The sequence below is a fragment of the Ornithorhynchus anatinus genome, chromosome 9 (genome assembly GCF_004115215.2).
Source record: "Ornithorhynchus anatinus isolate Pmale09 chromosome 9, mOrnAna1.pri.v4, whole genome shotgun sequence".
Classification (NCBI taxonomy): Eukaryota; Metazoa; Chordata; class Mammalia; order Monotremata; family Ornithorhynchidae; genus Ornithorhynchus; species Ornithorhynchus anatinus.
This window is the reverse complement of record NC_041736.1, coordinates 37,654,479-37,681,400: the sequence shown is the minus strand read 5'-3', so window position 1 is coordinate 37,681,400 and position 26,922 is coordinate 37,654,479. Positions and strand designations below refer to the sequence as shown.

General features: G+C 48.7%; 2 protein-coding genes across 2 annotated transcripts in view; both read left to right on the top strand.

The window, feature by feature from the left end:
- The first annotated feature begins 249 nt into the window (after positions 1-249).
- MMUT (methylmalonyl-CoA mutase) lies at positions 250-21,456 on the top strand. The gene is made up of 13 exons (XM_029072054.2): positions 250-354; positions 2,006-2,426; positions 3,139-3,506; positions 4,665-4,822; positions 6,578-6,749; positions 9,720-9,968; positions 10,833-10,944; positions 13,317-13,432; positions 15,762-15,877; positions 18,043-18,174; positions 18,559-18,706; positions 20,225-20,392; positions 21,048-21,456. Exons 2-13 carry the CDS (start codon positions 2,042-2,044, stop codon positions 21,174-21,176), a joined length of 2,253 nt encoding a protein of 750 aa, XP_028927887.1. The 5' UTR covers positions 250-354; positions 2,006-2,041; the 3' UTR covers positions 21,177-21,456.
- A 3,133-nt stretch (positions 21,457-24,589) lies between these two features.
- CDC5L (cell division cycle 5 like) overlaps positions 24,590-26,922 on the top strand; it is a 37,674-nt gene continuing 35,341 nt past the window's right edge. The window contains exon 1 of the mRNA XM_001511039.5: positions 24,590-24,730. Within this exon, the coding sequence (XP_001511089.1) occupies positions 24,686-24,730 (45 nt within the window). The 5' untranslated portion in view covers positions 24,590-24,685. The remainder of the gene's footprint in view (positions 24,731-26,922) is intronic.

The window sequence follows — 26,922 nt, the reverse complement described above, 5'->3', positions numbered from 1 at the left end:
GGTGCGCATGCGCCGCCCCTGTCGTCAGGGAGAACGCTCGAGGAGGAAGCGGGGCTACGAGAGAAGCCCCGCCCCGCTCAAGGCCTATTGGATGTCTAGAGGCCCCGCCCTCCTGCCCTCTCTTAGGCGCGCATGCGCCGCCCGTGTCGTCAAGGAGACCGCTCGGGGGGGAGGCGTGGCTAAAGGGGAGGCCACGCCCCCTCGGCGCCTATTGGACGAACCGGGGCCCCGCCCCCCGTCCGCCACCGCCTCCCCAGGTGCGCATGCGCAGAAGCGCCCCGGCTACTTGTTGACCTCCGGGAGGCGAAGAAGGGTGGAGTGTGGACGACGCCTCCCCCCGGGCCTGGGGGGCAGGTACTGCTGCGGGGATGGGGGATCATTATTATTATTACTATTATTACGGTTAATCTATTATTATTAATCAATTATTATTATTAATCCATTATTATTATTATTTAAGCCCTTATTGCTGCTCCTAATAATAATGCTGGTATTTGTTCAGCGCTTCCTATGTGCCACGCACTGTTCTAAGCGCTGGGGGAGGTGCCAGGTAGTCGGGTTGCCCCACGTGGGGCTCCACAGTCTTCATCCCCATTTTCCAGATGAGGTCACGGAGGCCCAGAGAAGTTAAACAGCCTGGCTCAGTGGAAGGAGCCCGGGCTTGGGAGGCAGAGGTCATGGGTTCGAATCCCGGCTCTGCCACTTGTCTGCTGTGACTGTGGGCAAGTCACTTCACTTCTCTGGGCCTCCGTTCCCTCATCTGGAAAATGGGGGTGAAAACTGTGAGCCTCACGTGGGACCACCCGATGACCCTGTACCTACCGCAGCGCTTAGAACAGTGCTCGGCCCATAGGAAACGCTTAACAGATACCAACGTTATTATTATTATTAACTTCTCCGTGCCTCAGTTCCCTCATCTGTAAAATGGGGATTAAGACCGTGAGCCCCACGTGGGACCACCTGATTCCCCTGTACCTACCCCAGCGCTTAGAACGGTGCTCGGCCCATAGTAAGCGCTTAACAGATACCAACGTTATTATCGTTATTAACTTCTCCGTGCCTCAGTTCCCTCATCTGTAAAATGGGGGTGAAGACTGTGAGCCTCACGTGGGACCACCCGATGACCCTGTACCTACCCCAGCGCTTAGAACGGTGCTCGGCACATAGGAAGCGCTTAACAGACACCAACATCATCATCATCATTATTAACGTGACCTGCCCCAGGTCGCCCAGCTGACAAGTGGCAGAGCCGGGAGTCGAACCCGTGACCTCCGACCCCCAAGCCGCTGAGCCACGCTGTCAGCCGGGTGACTGTGGGCCAGTCGCTTCACTTCTCCGGGCCTCAGTTCCCTCATCCGTAAAACGGGGATGAACCGTGAGCCTCGCGTGGGACGACCCGATCGCCCCGGATCTCTCCCCCAGCGCTCAGACCGGTGCCCTGCACGCAGTAGGCGCTTAACAAATACCGACGTCATTATGAAATGCGTTGAGATGACCGACGGATATACAGGTCGCTCTCTGCATTTCCCCAAAGGGAGACTGGTTTCTTCTCAGCCAGTTTTCGAGAGAAGGAAGTGGGATTCCGACTCCGAAGTGGAGAAGAGTCGACAGACTAGAACGGACGGAAGCGACGCGTCACAGGGCTTGGAGTTACTCCTCGTCCTCGCTCGTCCGACCTCCCGCCCCCCGCCCCCCGGGCCAAGTTATATATTTAATCTCCGCACGTCTCTCCCTTTCAGGGAAGCGGCGTGGCTCAGTGGAAAGAGCGCGGGCTTTGGAGTCGGAGGTCACGGGTTCGAATCCCCGCCCTGCCGCCTGTCAGCTGGGTGACTGTGGGCGGGTCACTTCTCCGTGCCTCAGTTCCCTCCCCTCTAAAATGGGGATTGAGACTGTGAGCCCCACGTGGGACGTCCCGACTCCCCCGCGTCCGCCCCCGCGCTCGGAACGGTGCTCGGCCCGTAGCGAGCGCTTAACGGATCCCGACGTCGTCGTCGTTGTTCTTCAGATCGTTTCCCGCTGGTGGCGAGCGGCTCCCGCGGCCATGCTGAGGGCGAAGTCCGGGCTCCCGTCGCTGTCCCCTGGTCGCCTGAAGGCCCTGAAATGGTTCCCGACCCCCGGGCCCAACGGGCGGCGCTCCCTGCACGGGCGGGTCCCGCTGCACCCCGAGTGGGCCGCCTTGGCGAAGGAGCAGCTGAAAGGAAAGAACCCGGAGGAACTGATGTGGCACACGCCCGAAGGGATCCCCGTCAAGCCGCTCTATTCCCCCCGAGATACCCAGAGCCTCCCGGAAGAGCTGCCGGGTGTGAAACCTTTCACCAGAGGACCGTATCCCACCATGTACACCTTCAGACCGTGGACCATCCGCCAGTACGCCGGCTTCAGCACCGTGGAAGAGAGCAACAGGTTCTACAGGGACAATATTAAAGGTGAAGGAGCGGGGGCGCCGCTCAGTTTCTGAATAGAGGAGTCACGTCATCCGCTAGCGGGATAGCGGTCTGGCGGGGGGGGGTTGTTTCGGGAGGACCCGGGTTCTGATCCTGCCGCCCGGTTGCCGTGTGAGCGGGGAGAGGTCAGAGAGGCAGCGTGGCTCGGTAGAAGGAGCCCGGGCTTGGGCGTCTGAGGTCGTGAGTTCCGATCCCGGCTCTGCCCGCTCGTCGGCTGTGTGACTTTGGGCGAGTCACTTCAGCTCTCTGTGCCTCAGTTCCCTCATCTGGAAAATGGGGATTAACAGTGTTGGTATCTGTTAAGCGCTTACCGTGTGCCGAGCACCGTTCTGAGCGCTGGGGTGGGGACAGGGGAATCGGGCTGGCCCACGGGGGGGCTCACGGTCTTAATCCCCATTTGACAGATGAGGGAACTTGAGGCGCAGAGAAGTGAAGCGACTCGCCCACGGTCACGCAGCCGACAAGGGGCGGAGCTGGGATTCGAACTCACGGGCCCCGACTCCAAAGCCCGTGCTCTTTCCACTGAGCCGCGCCGCCGCTTCTCGTCTTTATTGATGACTTCGAATCGTTTCCGTCCGTAGCCGAGTGAGATGTTTTCCAGAGCGACCTAGTCGGTACCGTCGGTCTAAATACGATCCTACCTAAATGACGCGTCCTGTAAAAATCGTCCACTTTGTTTTCTCTCTCCATTAAGCCGGCCAACAAGGATTGTCGGTTGCTTTCGATCTGGCAACCCACCGGGGATACGATTCGGACAACCCTAGGGTCCGGGGTGACGTGGGAATGGCGGGAGTTGCCATCGACACGGTCGAGGATACCAAGATTCTTTTCGATGGGATTCCTTTGGAAAAAATGTCCGTCTCCATGACCATGAATGGGGCCGTGATCCCTATCCTGGCAACGTTTATCGTAACCGGGGAAGAGCAGGGAGTATCTCAAGAGAAGCTCACCGGGACCATCCAGAATGACATCCTGAAGGAATTCATGGTCAGGAATACTTACATTTTCCCTCCCGAGCCGTCCATGAGGATTATCGCTGACATCTTCCAGTACACTGCAAAGGTAGCACCTTACTCGCTTTCACCGAGAGGCTAATATTAATATCGAGAAGCAGCCTGGCTCCGCGGAAGGAGCACGGGCTTTGGAGTCGGAGGTCATGGGTTCGAATCCCAGCTCGGCCACCCGTCAACCGTGTGACTGTGGGCGAGTCACTTCTCTGGGCCTCGGTTCCCTCATCTGGAAAATGGGGACTAAGACCGTGAGCCCCACGTGGGACAACCTGATTCCCCCGTGTCTACCCCAGCGCTCAGAACAGAGCTCTGCCCATAGTAAGCGCTTAACGGATACCAACGTGATTAACGTTACCCTCTTCGTACGGCATTTTGAATTTTCACAGTAGCCGGGATCAGCAGAAACGGTCCCAGATCACTGTTGCCGTGTAGAAGGGATCTGCGGCGTCTGCTGCCTAATTTTCAGATATCCAGACTCCCTCAAATTGTAGATTTCCAGCCCTGCATTGCGGCTCTTCAGCCCGGGCCTTGAAAATCTGAATATGGCAAAGCGTCCCATTTTGGGGTCCGGATGGGGAAAAAAGGGAACGTAATGTTGGTATTTGTTAAGCGCTTACTGTGCGCGGGGCACTGTTCTAAGCGCTAGCTAGGGTAGACACGGGGGAATCAGGTCGTCCCACGTGGGGCTCGCAGTCTTCATCCCCATTTTACAGATGAGGGAACTGAGGCACAGAGAAATGAAGCGACCTACCCAGAGTCACATCCCAGGATCCTGACTGGTTAGAGGACGTATTTCAAATTCTGCCATGATCCTTTGAAAATTCGTGGATGAATTCACTTCTCCTATCCCAATTACTGAGACTACGATGGGGCCGTCTGTTAAATGAGGAGTTTGGGTAATAGGAGGAAAGTTTTGTTGTGACCTCGATTTTATGTTTTGCAATTTTATGAATTGCATTTCTCCGCACTGTGTAATTTTCTCCTCGGTGCCTGCATAGATCCAGTGGGGGAGGGGTTCCCATCTCCCAAAGTGTGTCCTACATCGAGCTTGATGTCCCCGATGTGTACTGTGTAAACACCCCCTTCTATTCCTGGGGCATCCAAGTTTGCCCAAAACAATTGGTTTTAGATAAACAGTTTGGATGGAGAGGAAAGAAATGGCTTTATTTTGTTTTATTGTGGGTTTTTTTTGTCTCATTTCTCTATGTAGCATATGCCCAGATTTAATTCCATTTCAATTAGTGGATACCATATGCAGGAGGCAGGAGCCGATGCCGTTTTGGAGTTAGCCTACACTCTAGCCGATGGCTTAGAGTACTGCAGAACTGGACTCCGGGCTGGCCTAACCATCGACGAATTTGCACCGAGGTGAGTTCAGAAGAAGTGCATTCATTCGGTCGTATTTATTGAGCGCTTAGGAGGTCACGCCGTCGTAAACACTCGGCTCTGCCTGGCAGTCGCCGCCGACCTCTCGCCCCATCTTACCTCTGGCCTGGAACGCCCTCCTTCCGCATATCGGATAATTGCTGTCCCCCACTTCAAGGCCTTACTGGAAGGCACATCTCCTCCAAGAAGCCTTCCCTGACTGAGCCCTCCTCTCGTCCCCCTCCCTTCTGCGCCGCTCTCGCTCCTTCATTCATCCTCCCGTCCCCGCAGCACATATGTATAGCTCTGTAATTTATAATTTATAACATTCATCTCCCCCTCTAGACCGTGAGCTCACTGCGGGCAGGAATGTGTCCGCTGTCATACTGTACTCTCCCAAGCACTCAGTATAGTAAGCGCTCAATAACTACGATCGAATGAATGAATAAATGATAAAATGACAACTAAGTAAATACCTCAGGTGCAGTGAATCTTGAAACAGTCTTTGACCAACGGTTTTACACACAGCTTCCTAGCACAACTCTTCTCCGTATGCCTACCTACAGGAGTAAAACATGACCTCATATGTGAGTTCTTTGTCGTCTCTCCCTTTCGCTCACACTGACCAGATGACCAGGTTCTCTTTCTGGGCAGTCAGGATCTCTGGATCCCCTTTTATTCTGTTCCAGTGGTATGGGTTAGGCACTTACTCTATGCCAAGCACTGTACTAAGCTCTGGGGTAGATACGGATGACTCGGGTTGGACGGAGCCCGAGGTCACCCGACGGACTGGTGGCGGCACTTAGAAGGCAGGTTCTTCCGATTCCCAGACCCGTGCCCTCTCCGCTAGGCCTCGCTGCTTCTCACGCGACCCACGTATCCAGGCCGTCACCGAATCCCGTCGGTTCTGCCTTCGGCGCCTCACTAAAATCTGCCTTTCCCTCTCCCCAGACTGCTACTGCGCTGATCCAAGCACCGATCGCATGCCGCTTTGATTACTGCTTCAGCTTCCTCGCCGACCTCCCTGCCTCCTGTCTCTTCCCACTCCAGTCCGTACTCGTCTGTGCCGCCCAGATCATTTTTCTAAAAAAAAACCCAAAACGCACTCAGTTCTTGCCTCCCCACTCCTCAAAAACCTCTGATAATTGCCCCTCCACCTCCACGTCGATCAGAAACTCCTCGCCGTCGGCTGCGGGGCGCTCAACCGGCTCGCCCCCTCCTATTTCACCTCACTGATTTCCCACTAACGCCCGGCTCCCACGCTCCGCTCCTCCCACGCCAACCTACTCACTGTATTTCGATCCCGCCCATCTCGTCGCCAGCCCCTTGCCCACACCCTTCCTCTGGCCTGGAACTCCTTCCCCCTTCGTATCCGCCGGACCGCCACCCTCCCCGGCTTCAAAGCCTTAAAAGCCGTCTCCTCCAAGAAGCCTTCCCAGACTAAGCCGTCATTTCCCCTCTCCCTTCTGCATCACTTAGGCGTCTGCATCTGTACCCTGTCGGTCCTTGATGTTCACCCTCACTCACCCCCACAACATGTACAAAACCATAATTTAGTATCTGCTTCTCCCTCTAGACTGGTGGACAGGAAAAGTGTCTGCCCACTCACTGTCGTAGCATACTCTCCCTAGGGCTCAGTACAGTGCTCCGCACCCCGTAAGCAGTCAGTAAGTATCATTACCGACTGATTGACCGAGTCTCACGTCTTGTTTTGTTTTTCTGTGTCGTTAATCTCCGGCGTCTGTACTTGTGATGCAGGTTATCTTTCTTCTGGGGCATTGGAATGAACTTCTACATGGAAATAGCGAAAATGAGAGCAGGGAGACGCCTCTGGGCTCACTTAATAGAAAAGATGTTTCAGCCCAAGAACTCCAAATCTCTTCTACTCCGAGCCCATTGTCAGACCTCTGGATGGTCCCTTACTGAACAGGTTGGATCTTGAATCGTAAACGGCTTTCAGAATGACACATTTTTTGCACCCGTACACCCAGATTGCCAGAACAAGGGTTTCGGAATAAGCGGTGGATGCCAGAAGCTTGAGATTGAAGGCCGTCGGTCGGATTGAACTCTCCTGGAAGGGCCTGTACGATAAGATGCATCTGATAATAATAATAATAATAATAATGTTGGTGTTTGTTAAGCGCTTACTATGTGCAGAGCACTGTTGTAAGCGCTGGGGTAGATCCAGGGTAATCAGATCGTCCCACGTGAGGCTCACAGTTAGTCCCCATTTGACAGGTAACTGAGGCACAGAGAGGTTAAGTGACTCGCCCGCAGTCACCCAGCTGACAAGTGGCAGAGCCGGGATTCGAACTCATGACCTCTGACTCCCAGGCCCGTGCTCTTTCCACTGAGCCGCGCTGCTTCTCTAATAATAATCACGATACTGGTTAAGCACTTACTATGTGCCGAACACTGTTCTAAGCACCGGGATAGACACAACGTAATCAGGTTCTCACAGTCCCCGCCCCGCAGGCTGCTCACACTCTTAATCCCCGTTTTACGGATGATGTGACGGGCCCGGAGAAATGAAGCGACTCGCCCAAGGTCACACGGCCGACGTGCGGCGGAGCCTGGATTAGAACCCAGGTCCTTCTGACTCCCGGGCTAGTGGTCTGTCCACTAAGCCGCAGCGCATCTTCGCCCTGTCCTCAAGGGAAAGGCAGAGGAAGAGGAACGGCACTTGTGGCCTGCCCCTCTCCCCGTCCTTAGTGGATCGTCTGTCCCCAAAACCTCGCTCTTCATTGCCCTCCCCAGCCGCCTCGCGTCCTGAAAAGTCGTCTGATCGGTTTGATCGAGGTCATCGGACCCTTGCCCTGCCTTCTCTCCGATAAATACCAAGTGCTCAGTGCAGTGTTCTGCACACTGTAAGCGCTCGGTAAATACGGTGGCTCGACGGTATGTAAAATTTCTCTAAGAGGGAGAATCAGTTCTGTGCAAGTCATTTCGAATCCCCCCTTCCTGGAATTTCAGTTCGCATTTCCAGTTCCCTCAGTTCGAAGCGCCTGGTGCAGTGCTCTGCAGTCTCCAAGCGCTCAATAAATCCCACACGTTGATTTCTTGCCCCTTGGAGCAGGCTTATTCTTAAGGGGAAAATCCCTTCGCTGGTATCCGGAGGGAAACAGCTTCTCCTCACATCCGAGGGCTTTGCAGAGTTGTCGCTGGCCTGCGGCCTCCAGCTGTGCCCCGAACACAGTGCCCGCCACTTGTCCGAACAGAGATTTGTGGCACTGTGACATTCTTTCCCCAACTGTCCCCATTCCCTCCTCCTCGAACAGAGGGAGATCCTGACTTTGGCAGGCCCGGGATATTAGAAAACCCAAGATCCGATCGGGGCGAATATCTGCGGGTTGGGAAGTCAGGCTCATAAAACACTATCGATGTGCTTAGGACGCTGAACGTACCAGGCGTATGTTCTCGAGACTAGGGACAGCGCTATAAATCAAATTTTCTTTTAGCCACCCGTAGGCCACAACGTTTTAGAATTTTAACTTTTTTAGTATCAGACTTAATTATGAACTTGGCAGACCTCCCTAACGTTTTCTCTCTCGACTGCCTAGATACCTCTCTTTTTCAGTCTCTGCCTCTACATCATCATCTCGGCGTGGCTCAGCGGGAAAGAGCCCGGGCTCCGGAGTCAGAGGTCGTGGGTTCGACTCCCGGCTCTGCCGCTTGTCAGCTGTGTGACCGTGTGGGCGAGTCGCTACACTTCTCTGGGCCTCAGTTCCCTCATCCGTCCAATGGGGATTAACTGTGAGCCTCACGTGGGACAACCTGATTACCCTGGATCTACCCCAGCGCTTAGAACAGCGCTCGGCACATAGTAAGCGCCTAACAAATACCAACATTCTTACCTCACCATCCTTTCTCTGCCAGAGAGAAGTTCGATGACAAGTTGCAGTCGAGCACCTTGTCATCGAACTTCTCTCTGGCAGAGAAGGATGGTGAGATAATGGTTAGGTGCAGACATTTACTCTACGGAGACAGTATGGGAGAAGTCAGAGTGGCTTAGGAACTAAGCAACAGGTTGGAAATCGGGACTGAATTCTAATCATGGCTCTTCCATTGATTTTTCTTTACCCTTCGGTCAGTTTACTTCACTCGGAACCCCAACCGGCCAATCGGTCAGCGGTATTTATTGAGTGCTTATTACCAATGAATCAGTCGATGGTATTTATTGAGCACGTACTCTGTGCAGATGCTGTACTGAGTGTTGGGAGAGTGTAATACAACCGAATTAGCTTCAAACGAGATACCCTAGAAGGAATCCAGGAAAGTGGCTAGAGTTCCCCGGGATAGAGCACAGACCTGGGAGTCAGAGGGTCGGAGAAGCGGCGTGGCTCGGTGGATAAGGGCCCGGGCTTGGGAGTCAGAGGTCGTGGGTTCTCATCCCGGCTCCGCCGCTCGTCGGCTGTGTGACTTTGGACAAGTCACTTCTCTGCGCCTCGGTGACCTCATCTGTAAAATGGGGATGAAGACCGGGAGCCCCACGTGGGACAACCTGATTACCTTGTATCTACCCCAGTGCTTAAAACAGTGCTTAAGCACATAGAAAGCGCTTAATAAATACCATCATCGTCGTCATCGTGGGTTCTGATCCCAACTCTGCCACTTCTCTGCTACCTTATCTGCACAATGGGGATTGAGACTGTGAGCCCCATGGGGACAGGGACTGTGTTCAACCCAATTTCTCTCCACCCCAGCAGTTAGTACGGTGCCCGGCACAGAGTAAGTGCTTTACAGAACCATTATTATGATTTTTACGCCTTCAAGCATCCTGTCCAGCTTGAAAAAAAAGAATGAAAATAGCACTACACAAGGAATGGAGTCTTATTCCTTCTTATAGAGAGGTGTGTGTGTGTGTGTGTGTTTGTGGTTTTTGTTTTTTTTTCCCCTTTAGGATCCTTACAATAATATTATTCGTACTGCCATAGAAGCAATGGCAGCGGTATTTGGAGGGACCCAGTCCTTGCACACCAATTCGTTTGATGAAGCCTTGGGTTTGCCTACAGTGAAAAGTGCCCGCATTGCCAGAAACACTCAGATCATCATTCAAGAAGAGTCGGGGATCCCCAAAGTGGCTGATCCGTGGGGAGGTTCCTATATGATGGAATCTCTCACGAATGACGTATACGATGCTGCCCTAAAGGTCGGTTTCTTTTATCAGTTACCTTTGTCACCTTATTAAAAAAAAAAAATTGCTGCCAGACAGCTTAAGGCAGAGAAATACGAGAGTATTTCAAGTACAGCAAAAGAGACGGAGAAAACACCATCTCCTTCGCTTAAAATAAGATAACAGTGAGCCAGATTCCAGAGAACAAACTGATCCCTGGATTGAGGATAGATTGAGAGCCTGAGTTAACTCTTCCAAGTCGTTAAAGAACCACTTGATGCATTTCTGCTCTAGTAGTCAAACGTTTTCATTGAGCGCCTACTGTGTGCAGAGCGCTGTATTAAGCGCTTGCGAGAGGACAATATAACGATACATTGAATCTAGTCATGTTAGATGAGACGGGGATGGGGGGGGGGGGTCTCCTGGGGGGGGCTGAACTAGAAAGTGGCAAGGGAGACGTAGAGGAAACTGGAAAAATGTAGAAAGGGGAAGAGGAGGAGGAGTGTAAGAGAGAAAGGTAAAGAGGATGTGGGGGAGAGGAAAGGGGGAAAAGAGGAAAAGGAGAAGGGAAGTGGGGGGAGAGGAGGGGAGAAAAAAAGAAGTGGGAGGGTAAAAGGAGAAGCAAATGGGAGGTGAGAAAGCACGACTGATTCACCTGTTGCAGCTTACCTGACCATCTTATGTTTCATTCCTTCATTCAGTCATGTTTATTGATCGCTTACTCTGTGCAGAGCACTGTACTAAGCGCTTGGGAAAGTACCCTACAGTAATAGAGACAATCCCTTCTCACAACAAGCTCACAGTCTAAAGGGGTGGGACCGCACATCAAGTTACTGCAGAAATAATTCCAGTCTCTCCGTCTCTCTGCCCTTTCTGTTGAATCTGTTACCGGTCGTGTAGCTCATTAATGAAATTGAAGAAATGGGAGGAATGGCCAAAGCTGTAGCAGAAGGAATCCCTAAACTTCGAATTGAAGAGTGCGCTGCCCGGAGGCAAGCCAGGATAGATTCTGGTAAGATGAAATAGAAGAGTTTGTTGTTCCCAGGCCTATTTTTCCTAAAATGCTAGTTTTTTTCAGAGTTGGGGAGAGAGTGAATGGAACTTAAAAAAAAAAAAAATTAAGGCTAAGATTTATTTTTTCATTGAATGAATTGATATTCCCTCAGTAGACTGGTACAAATCCATTATTTGGGCATTTAGAATGAGCAAAACACTTGAGAATTGTTCGACAGAGTAAACCAGGTCTAACTACAGATGAGGTTAGATCAATTACCATATATTTCCCTTCACTAACAGACTAGAAATGTAATTTTACAATGCAGATCACGGTCATATGCACTCTAAAGAACTGACAATCCCTCCGCTAAAACTTTTCTTTCACAGACTCCCTCTTAAAACCTCTCCCTTTCTCCCTCCCAGAAATGCTAAAAAAAACAAACAAACCAAAAAATCACACGCACGTTACTGGATCAGATTAGTGGACCATCCAGCCAAGATTTCCGGCTCCATCAGGCGAACCAGTGAGTGGAGTCTTGGCAGAAAAGTGTTCAATCACCGTTATAATTGGGAATGTACCCTCTAGCATCCCAGCTTTACTTTCTTATAAACCAAACACCCCTTGCCATAATATAATTGTAATTTTAGTAATACTGTCAGTCAGAAGAATTGATTGCATCTCTACCGAGTGCGGGCCACTGTCCTGAGTGCTTGGGAAAATACAAAAGAGGAGTCACGATAATAATAATAATGATAATAATGATGGTGTTTGGTAAGCGCTTACTATTTGCCAAGTACTGTTCTAAGCGCTGGGGGTAGATACGAAGTAATCAGGTCCCCCCGCATAAGGCTCACAGTCTTAATCCCCGTTTTACAGATGAGGTAACTGAGGCACAGAGACGTTAAGTGGCTTGCCCGAGGTCACACGGCAGACAAGAGGCGGAGCTGGGATTAGAACCCACATCCTCTGACTCCCAAGACCGTGCTCTTTCCACTAAGTCACGCAGCTTGATCGAAAAGCACTTTACGATCTTCCTGGTGAGATGGACACTTAAAACTTACAGATGGGGGAGAAATAAAATATTTAATCCTCTACATACATGGGGTGGAGATATTTATATATATATCTTCTCTTATACACACACACACATACGTATATATGTATATAAGAGAAGCAGCGTGGCTCAGTGGAAAGAGCACGGGCTTTGGAGTCAGAGGTCCTGGGTTCGAATCCCGGCTCGGCCACTTGTCAGCTGTGTGACTTTGGGCAAGTCACTTCACTTCTCTGTGCCTCAGTTCCCTCATCTGTAAAATGGGGGTGAAGACTGTGAGCCTCACATGGGACCACCTGATGACCCTGTACCTACCCCAGCGCTTAGAACAGTGCTTGGCACATAGTAAGCGCTTAACAAATACCAACATTATTATATATTTTACAGGTGGCACCTTAAACTGGGGAAGGGAAAGGTGACATGATGGTTCTACTATGATTGAAGTTCATGCAAAGAAAAAATTTCAGGTGGAGGGAGAGAAGGGCTGGCTATTTACTTATCTCCTTAGAGAACTACCAAGCACTCGCTAGCTACAACACACAATTCCTGCTGACAAAAATTCTGCAGTCTTACAGGAAAGACAAACACAATTTAAATTCTAGACTAGGGGAAGAAAAAGATGTGAAGGTGGATATGTGGGTAAGTACTGATAATATTAACTGTGGTATCTGTTAAGTGATTACTCTGTGCCAGGCACTGTTCTAAGCGCTGAGGTAGATACAAGGTAATCGGGTTGGACGCGGTCCCCATCCCACATGGGGCTCACGGTCTCAATCCCCATTTTACAGATGAGGAAACTGAGACACAAAGAAGCGAGGTGACTTGTCCAAGGTCACACAGCAGACAAGCGGCGGAGCCAGGATTCAAATCCAGTTCCTTCTCACTCCCAGGCCCGTTCTCTATCCACTAGGCAATTCTGCGTCTCGTAAACTGTTTACGTAAATATTAGCTATTGGAACCTAAATACTTCAAGTAGTAGTTGGGAAGATATGCCCTAGGGAAAAGAAAAATTAACTGAGAAAAGTCTTCTGGAGGGGGTGGTTGCTGATCATGGGATAAGATCTTTTTTAATTTTTAATAATTTTGATAGTGAGGATTTCTTTTTGGCAGGCGAGATCCTTATGATTTTAAGCATTTTAAGCGTTGAGATACGTGTTCTAGAGAAAAGTGCCAGACAAACCAGAGCTGTTGTTTATCGGTAATTTTAAAATAATTAAATTCCTCAAAAAGGTAAAATCAGCTGTTTCCAAGACCTGAAATGTATATTTAACCACATTGGATATTGTGTTGTTTTTGAAAATCTTCTAAATGGTCTTTTCGCTGGGAAACTGAATAGGCTCCGAAGTAATTGTTGGAGTTAACAGATACCAGCTGGAAAAAGAAGAATCTGTCGACGTTCTTGCGATCGATAACTCTTCAGTACGGAACAAGCAAGTTGAGAAACTTAAAAAGGTAAGTGACCCTTTTTTGGAAAATTCCAGCTGAAACAATATGCTATCATCAGACATCGATCAGCCAGGCTGTCGTGTTTACATAAAACGCTTAGTACAGTCCTTTGCACACCACGGGCTTGGGAGTCAGAGGTCATGGGTTCGAACCCCAGCTCTGCCACTTGTCAGCTGTGAGACTGTGGGCAAGTCACTTCACTTTTCGGTGCCTCAGCTCCCTCATCTGTAAAATGGGGATTAAAACTGTGAGCCCACGTGGGACAACCTGATCACCTTGAATCCCCCAGCGCTTAGAACAGTGCCTCGCACATAGTAAGTGCTTAACAAATACCACCAGTCATTTAATAAATACGAATGAATGAGTCAATAAACGTTCGGAACTTCACGGGGAATAGAAGCAAATTGATGCAAGAGAGGATCTACTCCAAGGAGCTAGTTCTGCTTCTTATTTGGATTTTATGGAGAGCCGGGAGACATTAGTAGCGAGAAACGGTTCTTGGAGGAAATTCTTTTTCATTCCAATGCCGTGGCTGGTATAGGAGAACACTGATGTCATCCTGTGTGCTGATTGCCCCATTCTCTCCTGCCAAGCCGTGAACTCACCGTGGTCAGGGAATGTGTCTGTTTATTGTTATATTGTTCTCTCCCAAGCACTTAGTACAGTGCTCTGCACACCGTAAGCGTTCAGTAAATATGATTGAATCGAATGAGGGATAGTGTAATCACAAGAAACATAGGATTGGAAAACATGTTTTTCCTGCCAAGTTATTAGAACCCGGCTGAAAGCTTCAGGACTGTTTTTTTTTTTTTTAAAAAAAAAAAGTATATATAATTTTTTAAGGGCTTACTATGCGCCAGGCACCGTACTAAGCGGTGGGGTCGATCAGGTCGGACACAGTCCCTGTCCCACGTGAGGCTCGTAGTCTTAAACCCCATTTTACAGATGAGGTAACTGAGGCACAGGGAAGTGAAGCGACTTGCCCGTGTTCACACCTCAGGCAAGTGGCAGAGCCAGGATTAGAACCTGGGTCCTTCTGACTCCCAGACCCCGGCTCTGTACATTAGGCCACACTGCGACCTTCAGAAACCCAGCTCATACACAGCTGTGCATTATGTATGCTCTGCATGGAGGAAGCGCTCAGTAAATACCATCGATATCTTCGCCACTCTGCGGGCCGATCTGTAAACCTTGAGCCCTCATTCATTCAGTCGTATTTATTGAGCGCGTGCTGTGTGCCGAGCGTTGTACTGAGCGCTTGGGAGAGCAAAATACAACAATAAACAGATACATTCCCTGCCCACAACAAGCTTACAGTCCGAGTCCAGCCCAGGCAGCAGTTTTCCCATCACAAGAGGCGACTTTCTCCATTTAGTTGGAGCTCGGGCCCGGTGACTTTCTCTCTCACCACAGTATTTTATTTTGTTAATGAAATGTACATCGCCTCGATTCCATTTATCTGCTATTGTTTTAATGAGATGTTCATCCCCTTGATTCTGTTTATTGCCGTTGTTCTCGTCTGTCCAGCTCCCCCGATTAGACCGTGCGCCCGTCAAAGGGCAGGGACTGTCTCTATCTTACCGATTGGTACAGTAAGTACAATAGTACTTAATATAGTAAGCGTTCAATAAATACTATTGAATGAATACTGTTGAGTGAATATGGCCACAGACTTGCAAGGTTTAAGGCTACGCTCCCGCGACACCACCGAAAACCCCGTTTCCTTCTCTCTCCTTGTCCAGATTATTGGCTGCAGCTCCGCCAAGCAGCTGAACAAATCTCTCTTTTTTTTTTATGGCGTTCGTTAAGCGCTTATTATATGCCAGGCACTGAACTAAGTACTGGGGTAGAGACAAGCGAATCAGTTTGGACGCAATCCATGACCCCCGTGAGGCTCACAGTCTTAATTCCCATTTTACAAATGAGGTAAAGGAGGCACAGAGAATTGAAGTGACTTGCCCAAGTTCACACAACAGATAAGTGGCAAACCGGGATTAGAATCCAGGTCCTTCTGATTCCCAGGCCCGGGCTCTTTCTGTTAGGCCACACTGTTTCTCTTCTTTTTTGTTTTGTTTTTCTTAAAGATTGTTGTATCGTACTCTCCTGTGCGCTTAGTGTACTGCTCTTCACGTAGTAAGCGCTCGATAAATACAATTGAATGATTGATTCTGACTTGGTATTGGAACCACATTCATAGTACATGCCTTCGGCGCCACATTAATTAAATTGTGGTTCACCAAGAGTTTAAAAAAACAACTTTCTGCAAGGTTTCTGCAAGGCCTCTGCCTCATTCACAACTGCTCCGTTTGTGAATTTTCCCTTTTCGTCCTCTAAGGTCAAAGCCAGTCGGGATCAAGCAGCAGCCAAACGATGTCTTGACGCGCTCACACAATGCGCTTCCACTGGGGAAGGAAATATCCTGGCCCTTGCGGTAGATGCTGCCCGCGCCAGGTTTGATTCTTTTGTTTTTAAATGGTATTTAAGTCCTTACTATGTACCAGGCACTGTACTGAACATCTTTGGATGACAGCTTGGAGATGACCTGATACCAAAAGTCAGTTTCCTGTTTTATTCAAGTCGCCGACCGATTAATTGTGGTAAAGATTATCAAAGAGAAAAGACTTTTTCAAGTTCATATCTACAGATGGTCCACCGTTTTTATGGTTTTACCAAGATTTGACAAGGGAGGTAACAAGAGAGTTTGTTGCGGCTGAACGTAAGCTGTATTATCTGAACTTTAGTGCTCTACCAGAATGTGGTCCTATGATGGGGAAGGGGGTGATAAGGATTTGGGATCTCCTGCTACCTCATCTGTATGAAGGAGTCTGAAAAGTGTAGAGAAAACACCCCACTGCCATCTCGATCTTCCTTGCATGACAATGAGGGTAACAGCTAGTAGAAAGACATTTTGTACCATTTTCTTTGAAGGCAGCAATATTTGAGTCCGAATACCCAGTTTTAGTTGTGTGGTGTTTGACTTTTTTGGATGGAATCATCTGCAAAATCTTGTATTTTTATACTAGTAATCATAATTATTAATATCAGTAATACTAGTTCAGCACTTACTATATACCAAGTACTGTTCTAAGTGCTGGGGTAGATACAAGTTAATCAGGTTGGACACAGTCCCTATCCCAGATGGGATTCACAGTCCAAGTAGGAGGGAATAAGATTTAATCCCCTTTTTACGGAAGGGGTAACTGAGGCACAGCAAAGTTAAGCTCTTTGCTCAGGGTCACCCAGCAGACGTGTGGCAGAGTCAGGATTAGAACCCAGGGCCTCTGACTCCCAGGCCTGTGCTTTTTCCACTAGTCTAGGCTATTTGTATTTTCTTTTGCTTAGAAAGTCTTATGCCTAGCCGTAACACTTTGTAAGCAAAAGAAAATGCACGTAACTGTGGGTTAAAGCGGTGCTATTCCGATTTAAGTTTCTCCAAGTTTGTGGAGGAAGAAAGGTGAAGTTAGTGAAGTGTAGCTTGACAAGAAGCTTGTTTCGTTGTTAGAATCTATAATCTGCTTTTTATTTTGGCACTATCACGCCCAAGAGCAGAACTCTCAAAAGGAACAAAATAACATAGGATGTCAAGCTGAATAAATGTGCACTGGAGAATAAATTGTAATTTCCAAATCCCCTTTAAAAAGCATTTTCTGTGTCACATTTTTTTCTATTAAAGTTGCTTCTCTATCTCTTCTCGTCCTCGATAAAGAATAATTAGAGTTGGTTTTCAAATCATTCACTACTTCAAGAAGAATTCCTATTCTCCCTAGACTGTAAGCTCTTTCTGGGGGCGTTTTGTACAGTGCTGTGCACACAGTAAGCACTCAGTAAATACAGCTGATTGATAGTAAGTCTTTCAGGGTGTGATTTCTTTTGTTAATGGAATGTTTTTGTTAGCCTTAAGTCGCAGAGCCTATGTTGTTTTATAGGAAGTGGCTAGTGACTTGCATAAATGAAATTTTGACTTTTTCCACTGAGAATAAAACTGAAGTAAAAGTATGTATTTTGGTACACTTATTACTGTATTAAAGAGTGACGCTTTTGCTGAAGTGAATTAATCTCTATTTATCCTTGTAAACTAGCAGGTTGTTAAATTCCCGTCTTCACTGCATTAAAACATTTCCACAGTATGTATTAGTTGGGGTTTAATGTCTGACCCTATTTATTTTGTTAATGAGATTTACATCCCCTTGATTCTATTTACTGCTATTGTTTTAATGAGATGTGCATCCCCTTGATTCTATTTATTGCTAGTGTTTTTGTCTGTCTCCCCCGATTAGACTGTAAGCCCGTCAGTGGGCAGGGACTGTCTCTATCTATGGCCGATTTGTCCATTCCAAGCGCTTAGTACAGTGCTCTGCACATAGTAAGCCCTCAATAAATACTATTGAATGCATGAATGATAATCAGGGATTTCATTTGCAGCACATGTCCTGGAGAAAGATGACTAAATGAGAAATAAAGGGGGGTTTTACTTTTTTTAAGTCCAAATTCAAAGGAAGTAACAATTTTCAGTGACTAAAGCAACAAAAAATTCACAATTACCTTCCATTTCATTGAACAATAAGGTAAGCGGTTCTGTCTCCTGAGACGAAAGCTTCATTCTGGGTACATTTCAGATGCACCGTTGGAGAAATAACAGATGCGATGAAAAAGGTGTTTGGCGAACACAAAGCTAGTGATCGGATGGTGAGTGGAGCTTATCGTCAGGAATTTGGAGAAAGTGAGGAGATTTCGTGTGCTATCAATAGGTAAAACGTGAGTTTTTTTCCTAAACATTCAGTAGCTGTAATTTTGCTTATTTATGCCTTTTTTTATATTTGTAAATATAAGCCCCTCAGTGGCAGACGGGCTTTTCTCTATACAATAGTCAGAGACCCCCCATGCTAAGCGCTAATCATCTGCCCAAAGTCCCCAAGGTATGTGAGCCCCACGTGGGACAACCTGCTTACCTGGTGTCTACCCCAGCGCTTAGAAAAGCGCTTGGCACATAGTAAGCACTTAACAAATACCAACATTATTATTATTATCAATATTATTACTGCAGGGAGAATTAGGAGAATCGGGCTCCCTAATGACCTTTAGGTCACTTACAATTCGGTCACCTAATTACTTATTTTTTAAATGTTCTTCAGGGTTCAAAAGTTCATGGAACGGGAAGGGCGTAGACCTCGTCTTCTTGTAGCCAAAATGGGACAAGACGGGCATGACCGAGGAGCAAAGGTTATCGCCACAGGATTCGCGGATCTTGGCTTTGATGTGGATATAGGCCCTCTTTTCCAGGTATTAAAGAAAAAAAAAACTATATAGGAAAGATTCCATCAGAGTGCAAAAATTGTAGAGAGGCTTTGGTCGTTCCACGATTCAGAAGAACCGAAAAAGTCCACCAGACAACATGGAATCCGTTGTGGGCAGGGAATGTGTCTGAGTACTGTTATATTGTACTCTCCCAAGCCCTTAGTACAGCGCTTTGCACACAGTAAGCGCTCAATAAATACAAAGGGAACAGAGTGGAAGGCCTTCACCGTGCAAAATTGTGTGAGCGCAATTTGGAAGCGATTATGGGCAGGGAAGCGTCTGCTAATTCTGTTGTATTCCCCCAAGCGCTTAGTACAGAATCCTTATTGACCATTATCACCCGTTTAGATGAAACTTCCCTTTCACAAGTAAGGACCGAAGACCTTCCCCGTGAAGAGGAAATAAGAAAACTAAACAAACCGAAAATGGTATAAAGAGGAGGATCCCCCACCCCTTACACGAGTACTTTATTCCTAGCCTCAGCACAATTGTACATATGTGTACGTATTTATTGTATTTACATAGGCTTCCATTCAATTATTTGTTCACGGCTTTCATCCTGATGTTTTTGTACAGCTTCCTGCTTTACCCGTTTTTTCCCTCCAGCAAAAATGCAGTGCACTTTATGAAACACTTGGAGTTATTAAGCACCATTCCTACTTCATAGGGAGCTTGTTGGGAGAACAGATATTAAAATAAATTAAAGGTAGGGGAGGCAGCCGATTCTAAGGCTACGTGCAGAAGTGCCGTAGGGGATCGAGAGAGGTGAGTACCTAAACGCTTAGGGGTTATGGACTGAAACGCGGAGGGAGGGGAGATGAGAGATTCACCAGGGAAGGCTTCCTGGAGGAGTTGCGATTTTTGAACGTGAAGAGGGAGAGAGAAGGTTCTTGATTCTGGAGAGAGCAGTTTCAATGGAGCGGAGGCGGCGGAAGCGAGATTGCAGGGGGTCGAGGACAACACTGGTGGAGAAGAAGAAGAGACAGTGGGAATAAACCACTCAGTCAAGGAGTTGGGACAGGAATGGTAGGAGCTTTATGGCTCCCCATTAAATTGTAAGCTCCTTGAGGGTTGCTACTGTGAACTCTCCTAATCATTTAGCACAGCACCTAGCGTATAGTAGGTTCTCCATAAATACCCATCAGTTGATTAGGAAGCAGGGAGTGAGGGCTGTTTTAAGTTCAACATCACTTTAAAAGGAAACAAAGAATGTAGTAATAGCTGTCTCTAGCCCACCGCACTTAATGATTAATACTAATGGTGGGATTTGTCGAGCGCCTACTCTGTGCCAGGCACCGTACTGATCGCCGGAGTACATAGAAACTAATCCGATTGAACACGGTCCACGTTCCACGGTCTTAATCCCCATCCTACAGAATCTGTCGTTCTGCTGTACTCTCCCAAGCGCTCCGCACACACTAAGCGTTGGATAAATACGACCGAGTGACTGACCGACTGAACAGTAACCCGGCCCGGTCACCATCTCTCCCCCCGTCTCCTCAGACTCCCCGGGAAGTGGCCCAACAGGCCGTGGATGCGGACGTCCACGCCGTCGGGGTGAGCACGCTAGCCGCCGGTCACAAGACCCTCGTCCCCGAACTCATCAAGGAGCTGGGCGCCCTGGGCCGGCCGGACATCCTGGTCATGTGTGGGGGCGTCATCCCTCCTCAGGTAGGGTCGGTCGGCCCCCCTTCGCCCCCTGCTAATAATAATAATAATGTTGGTATTTGTTCAACGCTTACTATGAGCAGAGCACTGTTCTAAGCGCTGGGGTAGATACAGGGTCATCGGGTTGTCCCACGGGAGGCTCACAGTCTTCATCCCTATTTTACAGATGAGGGAACTGAGGCACAGAGAATAATAATGTTGGTATTTGTTAAGCGCCTACTATGTTTACTGCCATTGTTCTCGTCTGTCCGTCTCCCCCGATTACACCGTAAGCCCGTCAAAGGGCAGGGACCGTCTCTATCTGTTACCCATTTGTCCATTCCAAGCGCTTAGTACAGCGCTCTGCACATAGTAAGCGCTCGATAAATACTACTGAATGAATCAATGAATGAATATGTGGCGGAGCAGGGATTAAAAACCCAGGTCCTCCGACTCCCGGGCCCATTCTCTTTCCACTAGACCTCACTGCTTCTCCATATAGGTTTGCCTACGTATCTGGGGAGGGTGTGACTGTCATTTCCCATTCAACTTGATTTTATTTTATTCCCCAAGCTAACTGTTGCCTTTTTTCGGTTCAGGATGATACCTTCAAATGTTCCGTCCGTGACGGTAAAACCACGACGCATTTTCGAAAGCATTTCGTTTTCTTTCCGAACAGGACTACGAATTCCTGTTCGAGGCCGGTGTTTCCAACGTGTTTGGTCCTGGGACTCGGATCCCAAAAGCTGCCGTTGAGGTTCTCGAAGATATTGAGAAATGCTTGGAAAAGAAGCAGCAAGCTATGTAACATCCCCTTTCCATCCTATTCCTCCGGTTTGTCCAGCGAGCTCTAGTCGCAGTATCCTCCGAAATCTAGCCGCAAATAACGTGACGGGTGCTTTCAGAGAAAGTTGGTCGGTGCGAACACCTTATCTGTGAGTGATTTGTCCTCGTACACGCACATCCATAAAATGGCACTTGAAAGATTAAAAAAAAAAAAAAAAAAAGTATCGCTTGGATCGGAGTCAAACTGTCTAGGCAAGAGTGTTCCCAAAATTTCAGAAAAATAAAAATCATTTCAAAAATCATTCTGATGTTTTGGTCGTCTCCTTTACGTGCGTAAGGATAGTATTTCCATTCTGTGCAAAAGGAAAGCTAATTGACCTGCACGATTCATCTTTACGTATTTATTCGGTGAACTGAGCTCCTTGGAAGAAATGCTGTTTCTGTACTCGGCCTTGATCAAACCCTCATTTAGTTTGTCAGATCTTGGTCAACACTTAAAAAGTTGTGGAGAAGCTGCAGAGGCCCCATAGAAGAGGCGTAATAATAATAATAAAAATAGCTACAATATTAATTTTTAAGAGCTTATTGTGTGTCAAAGCATGGGATAGATCAAGGTAAGATACTCAGACCAGACTCTGAATCTCAGAGGGAGGGAGGGCAAGAATCTTATCCCCTTTCAACATGAGGAAACTGAGGCCAAGAGAGGTTAAGCAGCGTGGCTCAGTGGAAAGGGCCCGGGCTTGGGAGTCGGAGGTAGTGGGTTCGAATCCCCGCTCTGCCACTTGTCAGCTGTGTGACTGTGGGCAAGTCACTTCACTTCTCGGGGGCCTCAGTTCCCTCATCTGGAAAATGGGGAGGACTGTGAGCCTCACGTGGGACAACCTGATTATCCTCTATCTACCCCAGCGCTTAGAACAGTGCTCTGCACGTAGTAAGCGCTTAACAAATACCAACCTTATTATTATTATGAAGTGACTTGCCCAGGCTCACCCGGCAGGCAACCCCTTGTGAAGCGCTGTGAGGAAATTGCTCTGCAGGCACCGTTCCAGGGAAGCGATTGTCCAGATCCCCCGGTTAGCCTGTGCGCCCGTCAGTGGGCAGGGACCGTCTCTATCTGTTGCCGATTTGTCCATTCCAAGCGCTTAGTACAGTGCTCCGCACATAGTGAGCGCTCAATAAATACTATCGAATGAATTATTGCCTGGAATAGGGAGAATTTGAGAGAAAGGCAAAGGGAAGAAGAGAAAAGAGCATCCTCATGCTCCTAGATACCAAGGGACCCTATTTATTTTGTTAATGAGATGTCCATCCCCTTGATTCTATTTATTGCTATCGTTTTTGTCCGTCCGCCTCCCCCGATGAGACCGTAAGCCCGTCGATGGGCAGGGACCGTCTCTATCTGTTGCCCATTTGTACATTCCAAGCGCTTAGAACAGTGCTCTGCACATAGTAAGCGCTTAACAAATACCAACGTTATCAACCGATACCATCATCCCCATTATTATTAATAAAAGCGATTACCATTAACAGATACTATTATTACTATTGTTTTTGTCTGTCCGTCTCCCCCGATTAGACCGTAAACCCGTCATTGGGCAGGGACTGTATCTGTTGCCGATTTGTCCATTCCAAGCGCTTAGTCCAGTGCTCTGCACATAGTAAGCGCTCAATAAATACGATTGAATGAATGAAGGGGAAGAACTGAATTTCCGCAACCGCAAAGCTGTCGGATGAATTGTCGCCTCTCTCCCCCAGGCTTATTTTATCATCTCTGTTCTCATCCGTAGGCTGTAAGCCCCTTGTGGACGGGAACTGTGCGCTTACGCTGTGCTTTCCCAAGCGCTTAGCACAGTACGGTGCCCTGCAGCCACACCACTGACGGATTGATCGACCATCGGATATTCGAGGATCCTGAGGGGACGTGGCGGACTGAAGATGGTCAGGGAAGTGGGGAAACCATTACGAGGAGGTAGAGGTAGGGACTCTTCAGTCTGTAAAGATGCAAACTGATAGGGGAAATGATGGAAGTCTTTAAAATCATAAAAATATAAACAAGGCAAACGTGGACTTGGGCACCAAATCCCCCAAAACCAGGATGAGGGGACACCTGTCGCCTCTTGAGATTGGTAGTTTCGACATAGGCGAGGGAAAAGCAGGTTTTACCCAGTGGGTAAACTAGCAGGTTGTTAAATTCCCATCTTCACTGTATTAAAACATTTCCACAGTATGTATTAGTTGGGGTTTAATGTCTGACCTTATTTAGTTTGTTAAGGAGATGTCCATCCCCTTGATTCTATTTACGGCTATTGTCTCTGTCTGTCCGTCTCCTCCGATTAAACTGTAAGCCCGTCAATGGGCAGGGACTGTCTCTGTCTGTTGCCGATTTGTACATTCCAAGCGCTTAGAACAGTGTTCTGCACATAGTAAGTGCTCAATAAATACTATTGAATGACTGAATGAATCTCTAAAATGGGGATGAAGACTGTGAGCCTCACGAGGATCAACCTGATGACCCTGTATCTCCCCCAGCGCTTAGAACAGTGCTCTGCACATAGTAAGCGCTTAACAAATACCATCATTATTATTATTAACAAATACCATCATCCTCATTATTATTAATAAAAGCGATTATCAGTAACAGATACTATTATTACTATTGTTAATAATGTTGTTTAGAGAAGCGGCTTGGCTCAGTGGAAAGAGCCCCGGCTCGGGAGTCAGAGGTCTCGGGTTCTAATCCCGGCTCTGCCAGGTGTCTGCTGTGTGTCCTTGGGCAAGTCATTTCACTTCTCTGTGGCTCGGTGACCTCATCTGTAAAATGGGGATTAACTGTGAGTCTCACACGGGACAACCCGATGACCCTGTATCTCCCCCAGCGCTTAGAACGGTGCTCTGCACATAGTAAGCGCTTAACAAATACCAACATTATTATTAACAAATACCATCAATCCTCATTATTATTAATAAAAACGATTATCAGTAACAGATACTATTATTACTATTGTTTTTGTCTGTCTGCCTCTCCCGGTTAGACTGTGAGCCCGCCGGATTGTCCATTCCAAGCACTTAGTCCGGTGCTCTGCACGTAGTAAGCGCTCAATAAATACTACTGAAGGAATGAATAAATACTATTGAAGGAATGAATACTACTGAAGGAATGAATACAATTGAATGACTAAATGCTATTGAACGAATAAATACTTTTGAATGAATAAATACTATTGAATGAATGAATGAAATACGACCGAATGAATGAATGAAATGCCCCGCTTTATGATGACTGCATGGGGTTGTACCGCGCTCCTCCGACGGCCAGGGGGCGCCGTGGCGCGCCGCCGACTCTCTCTCCGCTCCGCGCGACTCGGTGGTGGCGGCGGGGGGGACTGCGCCTGCGCGGGGCGAGGCGAGGGGGGACTGCGCCTGCGCGGGGTGAGAGCGAGGCTCCCGGGGCGGAGGAAGAGACCGCCGCCTCCTCCTCCTCGTCTTTTTCTTCTTCTTCTTCTTCACCGCCCCGTCTTCCCCGCCGTCAAAATGCCGCGGATTATGATCAAGGGAGGCGTCTGGAGGAACACCGAGGTAACGAGGCGCGTCCATCGGCCTCCTCAGCCCCCCTCCCCCCCGCCATCCGCCACCCCGCGGCCACTGCGCATGCGCCACTTCGGGCCGCCCCGTGGGGGGGGGGGGAGGGAGGAGGATTGCCGACTTGTTCATTCCAAGCGCTTAGTACAGTGCTCTGCACATAGTAAGCGCTCAGTAAATACTATTGCATGAATGCTAGGTGATCTGATCGTCTCCCGTGGGGCTCACAGTCTTCATCCCCATTTTACAGATGAGATAAGTGAGGCACAGAGAAGTGAAGCACTGTGCTAGGCGCTGGGGAGAGGACACTACAAGCAGAGTGGGGAAGATACGTGCCCTAACACACACACACACCCCTCCAAGGTTACGGTTTAGACGGGCATTCGTACGAATAGTATTTATTGAGCGCTTATAAATGATTTTTATAGAGCGCTTATTGGGTGCAGAGCACTGTACTAGGCGCTGGGGAGAGGACACTACAAGCAGAGTGGGGAAGATACGTGCCCCGGCCCCCCCCACAAGGTTACGGTTTAGACGGGCATTCCTACGAATAGTATTTATTGGGCGCTTATAAATGATATTTATCAAGCGCTTATTGGGTGCAGAGCACTGTACTAGGCGCTGGGGAGAGGACACTACAAGCAGAGTGGGGAAGATACGTGCCCTGACCCCCTCCCCCCCCCCAAGGTTACGTTTTAGACGGGCATTCGTACGAATAGTATTTATTGAGCGCTTATAAATGATATTTATAGAGCGCTTATTGGGTGCGGAGCACTGTGCTAGGCGCTGGGGAGAGGACGGTGCAAGCAGAGTGGGGAAGACACGTGCCCCGCCCCCCCACAAGGTTACGGTGTAGACGGCGGGTCACATTCGTACGAATAGTATTTATTGAGCGCTTATAAATACTTATCAAGCGCTTATTGGGTGCAGAGCACTGTGCTAGGCGCTGGGGAGAGGACACTACAAGCAGAGTGGGGAAGATACGTGCCCTGCCCCCCACAAGGTTACGGTTTAGACGTGCATTCCTACGAATAGTATTTATTGGGCGCCTATAAATGATATTTATCAAGCGCTTATTCGGTGCAGAGCACTGTGCTAGGCGCTGGGGAGAGGACACTACAAGCAGAGTGGGGAAGATACGTGCCCTGACACCCCCCCCCCCCCAAAGGTTACGGTTTAGACGGGCATTCGTACGAATAGTATTTATTGAGCGCTTATAAATGATATTTATAGAGCGCTTATTGGGTGCGGAGCACTGTACTAGGCGCTGGGGAGAGGACACTACAAGCAGAGTGGGGAAGATACGTGCCCCGGCCCCCCCCACAAGGTTACGGTTTAGACGGGCATTCCTACGAATAGTATTTATTGGGCGCTTATAAATGATATTTATCAAGCGCTTATTGGGTGCAGAGCACTGTACTAGGCGCTGGGGAGAGGACACTACAAGCAGAGTGGGGAAGATACGTGCCCTGACCCCCTCCCCCCCCCCCAAGGTTACGTTTTAGACGGGCATTCGTACGAAGAGTATTTATTGAGCGCTTATAAATGATATTTATAGAGCGCTTATTGGGTGCGGAGCACTGTGCTAGGCGCTGGGGAGAGGACGGGGCCGGCAGGGTGGGGAAAGACACGTGCCCCCCCCCCCCCCCCCACAAGGTTACGGTCTAGACGGCGAGTCACATTTGTACAAATAGTATTTAGTGAGCGCTTATAAATACTTATCGAGCGCTTATTGGGTGCAGAGCACTGTGCTAGGCGCTGGGGAGAGGACACTACAAGCAGAGTGGGGAAGACACGTGCCCTGCCCCCGACGAGCCGCCGGTCTAGACGGGGGAGTCACGTTCCTACAGATACTATCTATCGAGCGCTTACCGGGTGCGGAGCACCGTACTGAGCACCCGGGAGAGGACAAGACGAGCAGAATGGGTTAGACACGTGCCCCGCCCCCGACGATGTTACGGTCTAGGGGGGAGGCGCATTAATACGGATAGTATTTATTGAGCGCTTATTGGGTGCAGAGCACTGTACTAGGCGCAGAGCACTGTACTAAGCGTTCGGGAGAGGACAGTACAGCAGAGCGGGGTAGACGGGGAGTCGCGTCCTTACGGATGGCAGTCGAGCACTTAGTCGGTGCGGAGCACTGTGCTAAGCGCTCGGGGGAGGAGGGTACAGCGGAGCGGGGAAGGCCG

Coding starts and splice junctions, on each gene's coding strand:
- MMUT (XM_029072054.2), top strand. CDS start 2,042: ATGCTGAGGGCGAAGTCCGGGCTCCCGTCGCTGTCCCCTGGTCGCCTG. Junction 2,427..3,138: donor CTACAGGGACAATATTAAAG/GTGAAGGAGCGG, acceptor CTCTCCATTAAG/CCGGCCAACAAGGATTGTCG. Junction 18,707..20,224: donor ATATAGGCCCTCTTTTCCAG/GTATTAAAGAAA, acceptor CCGTCTCCTCAG/ACTCCCCGGGAAGTGGCCCA.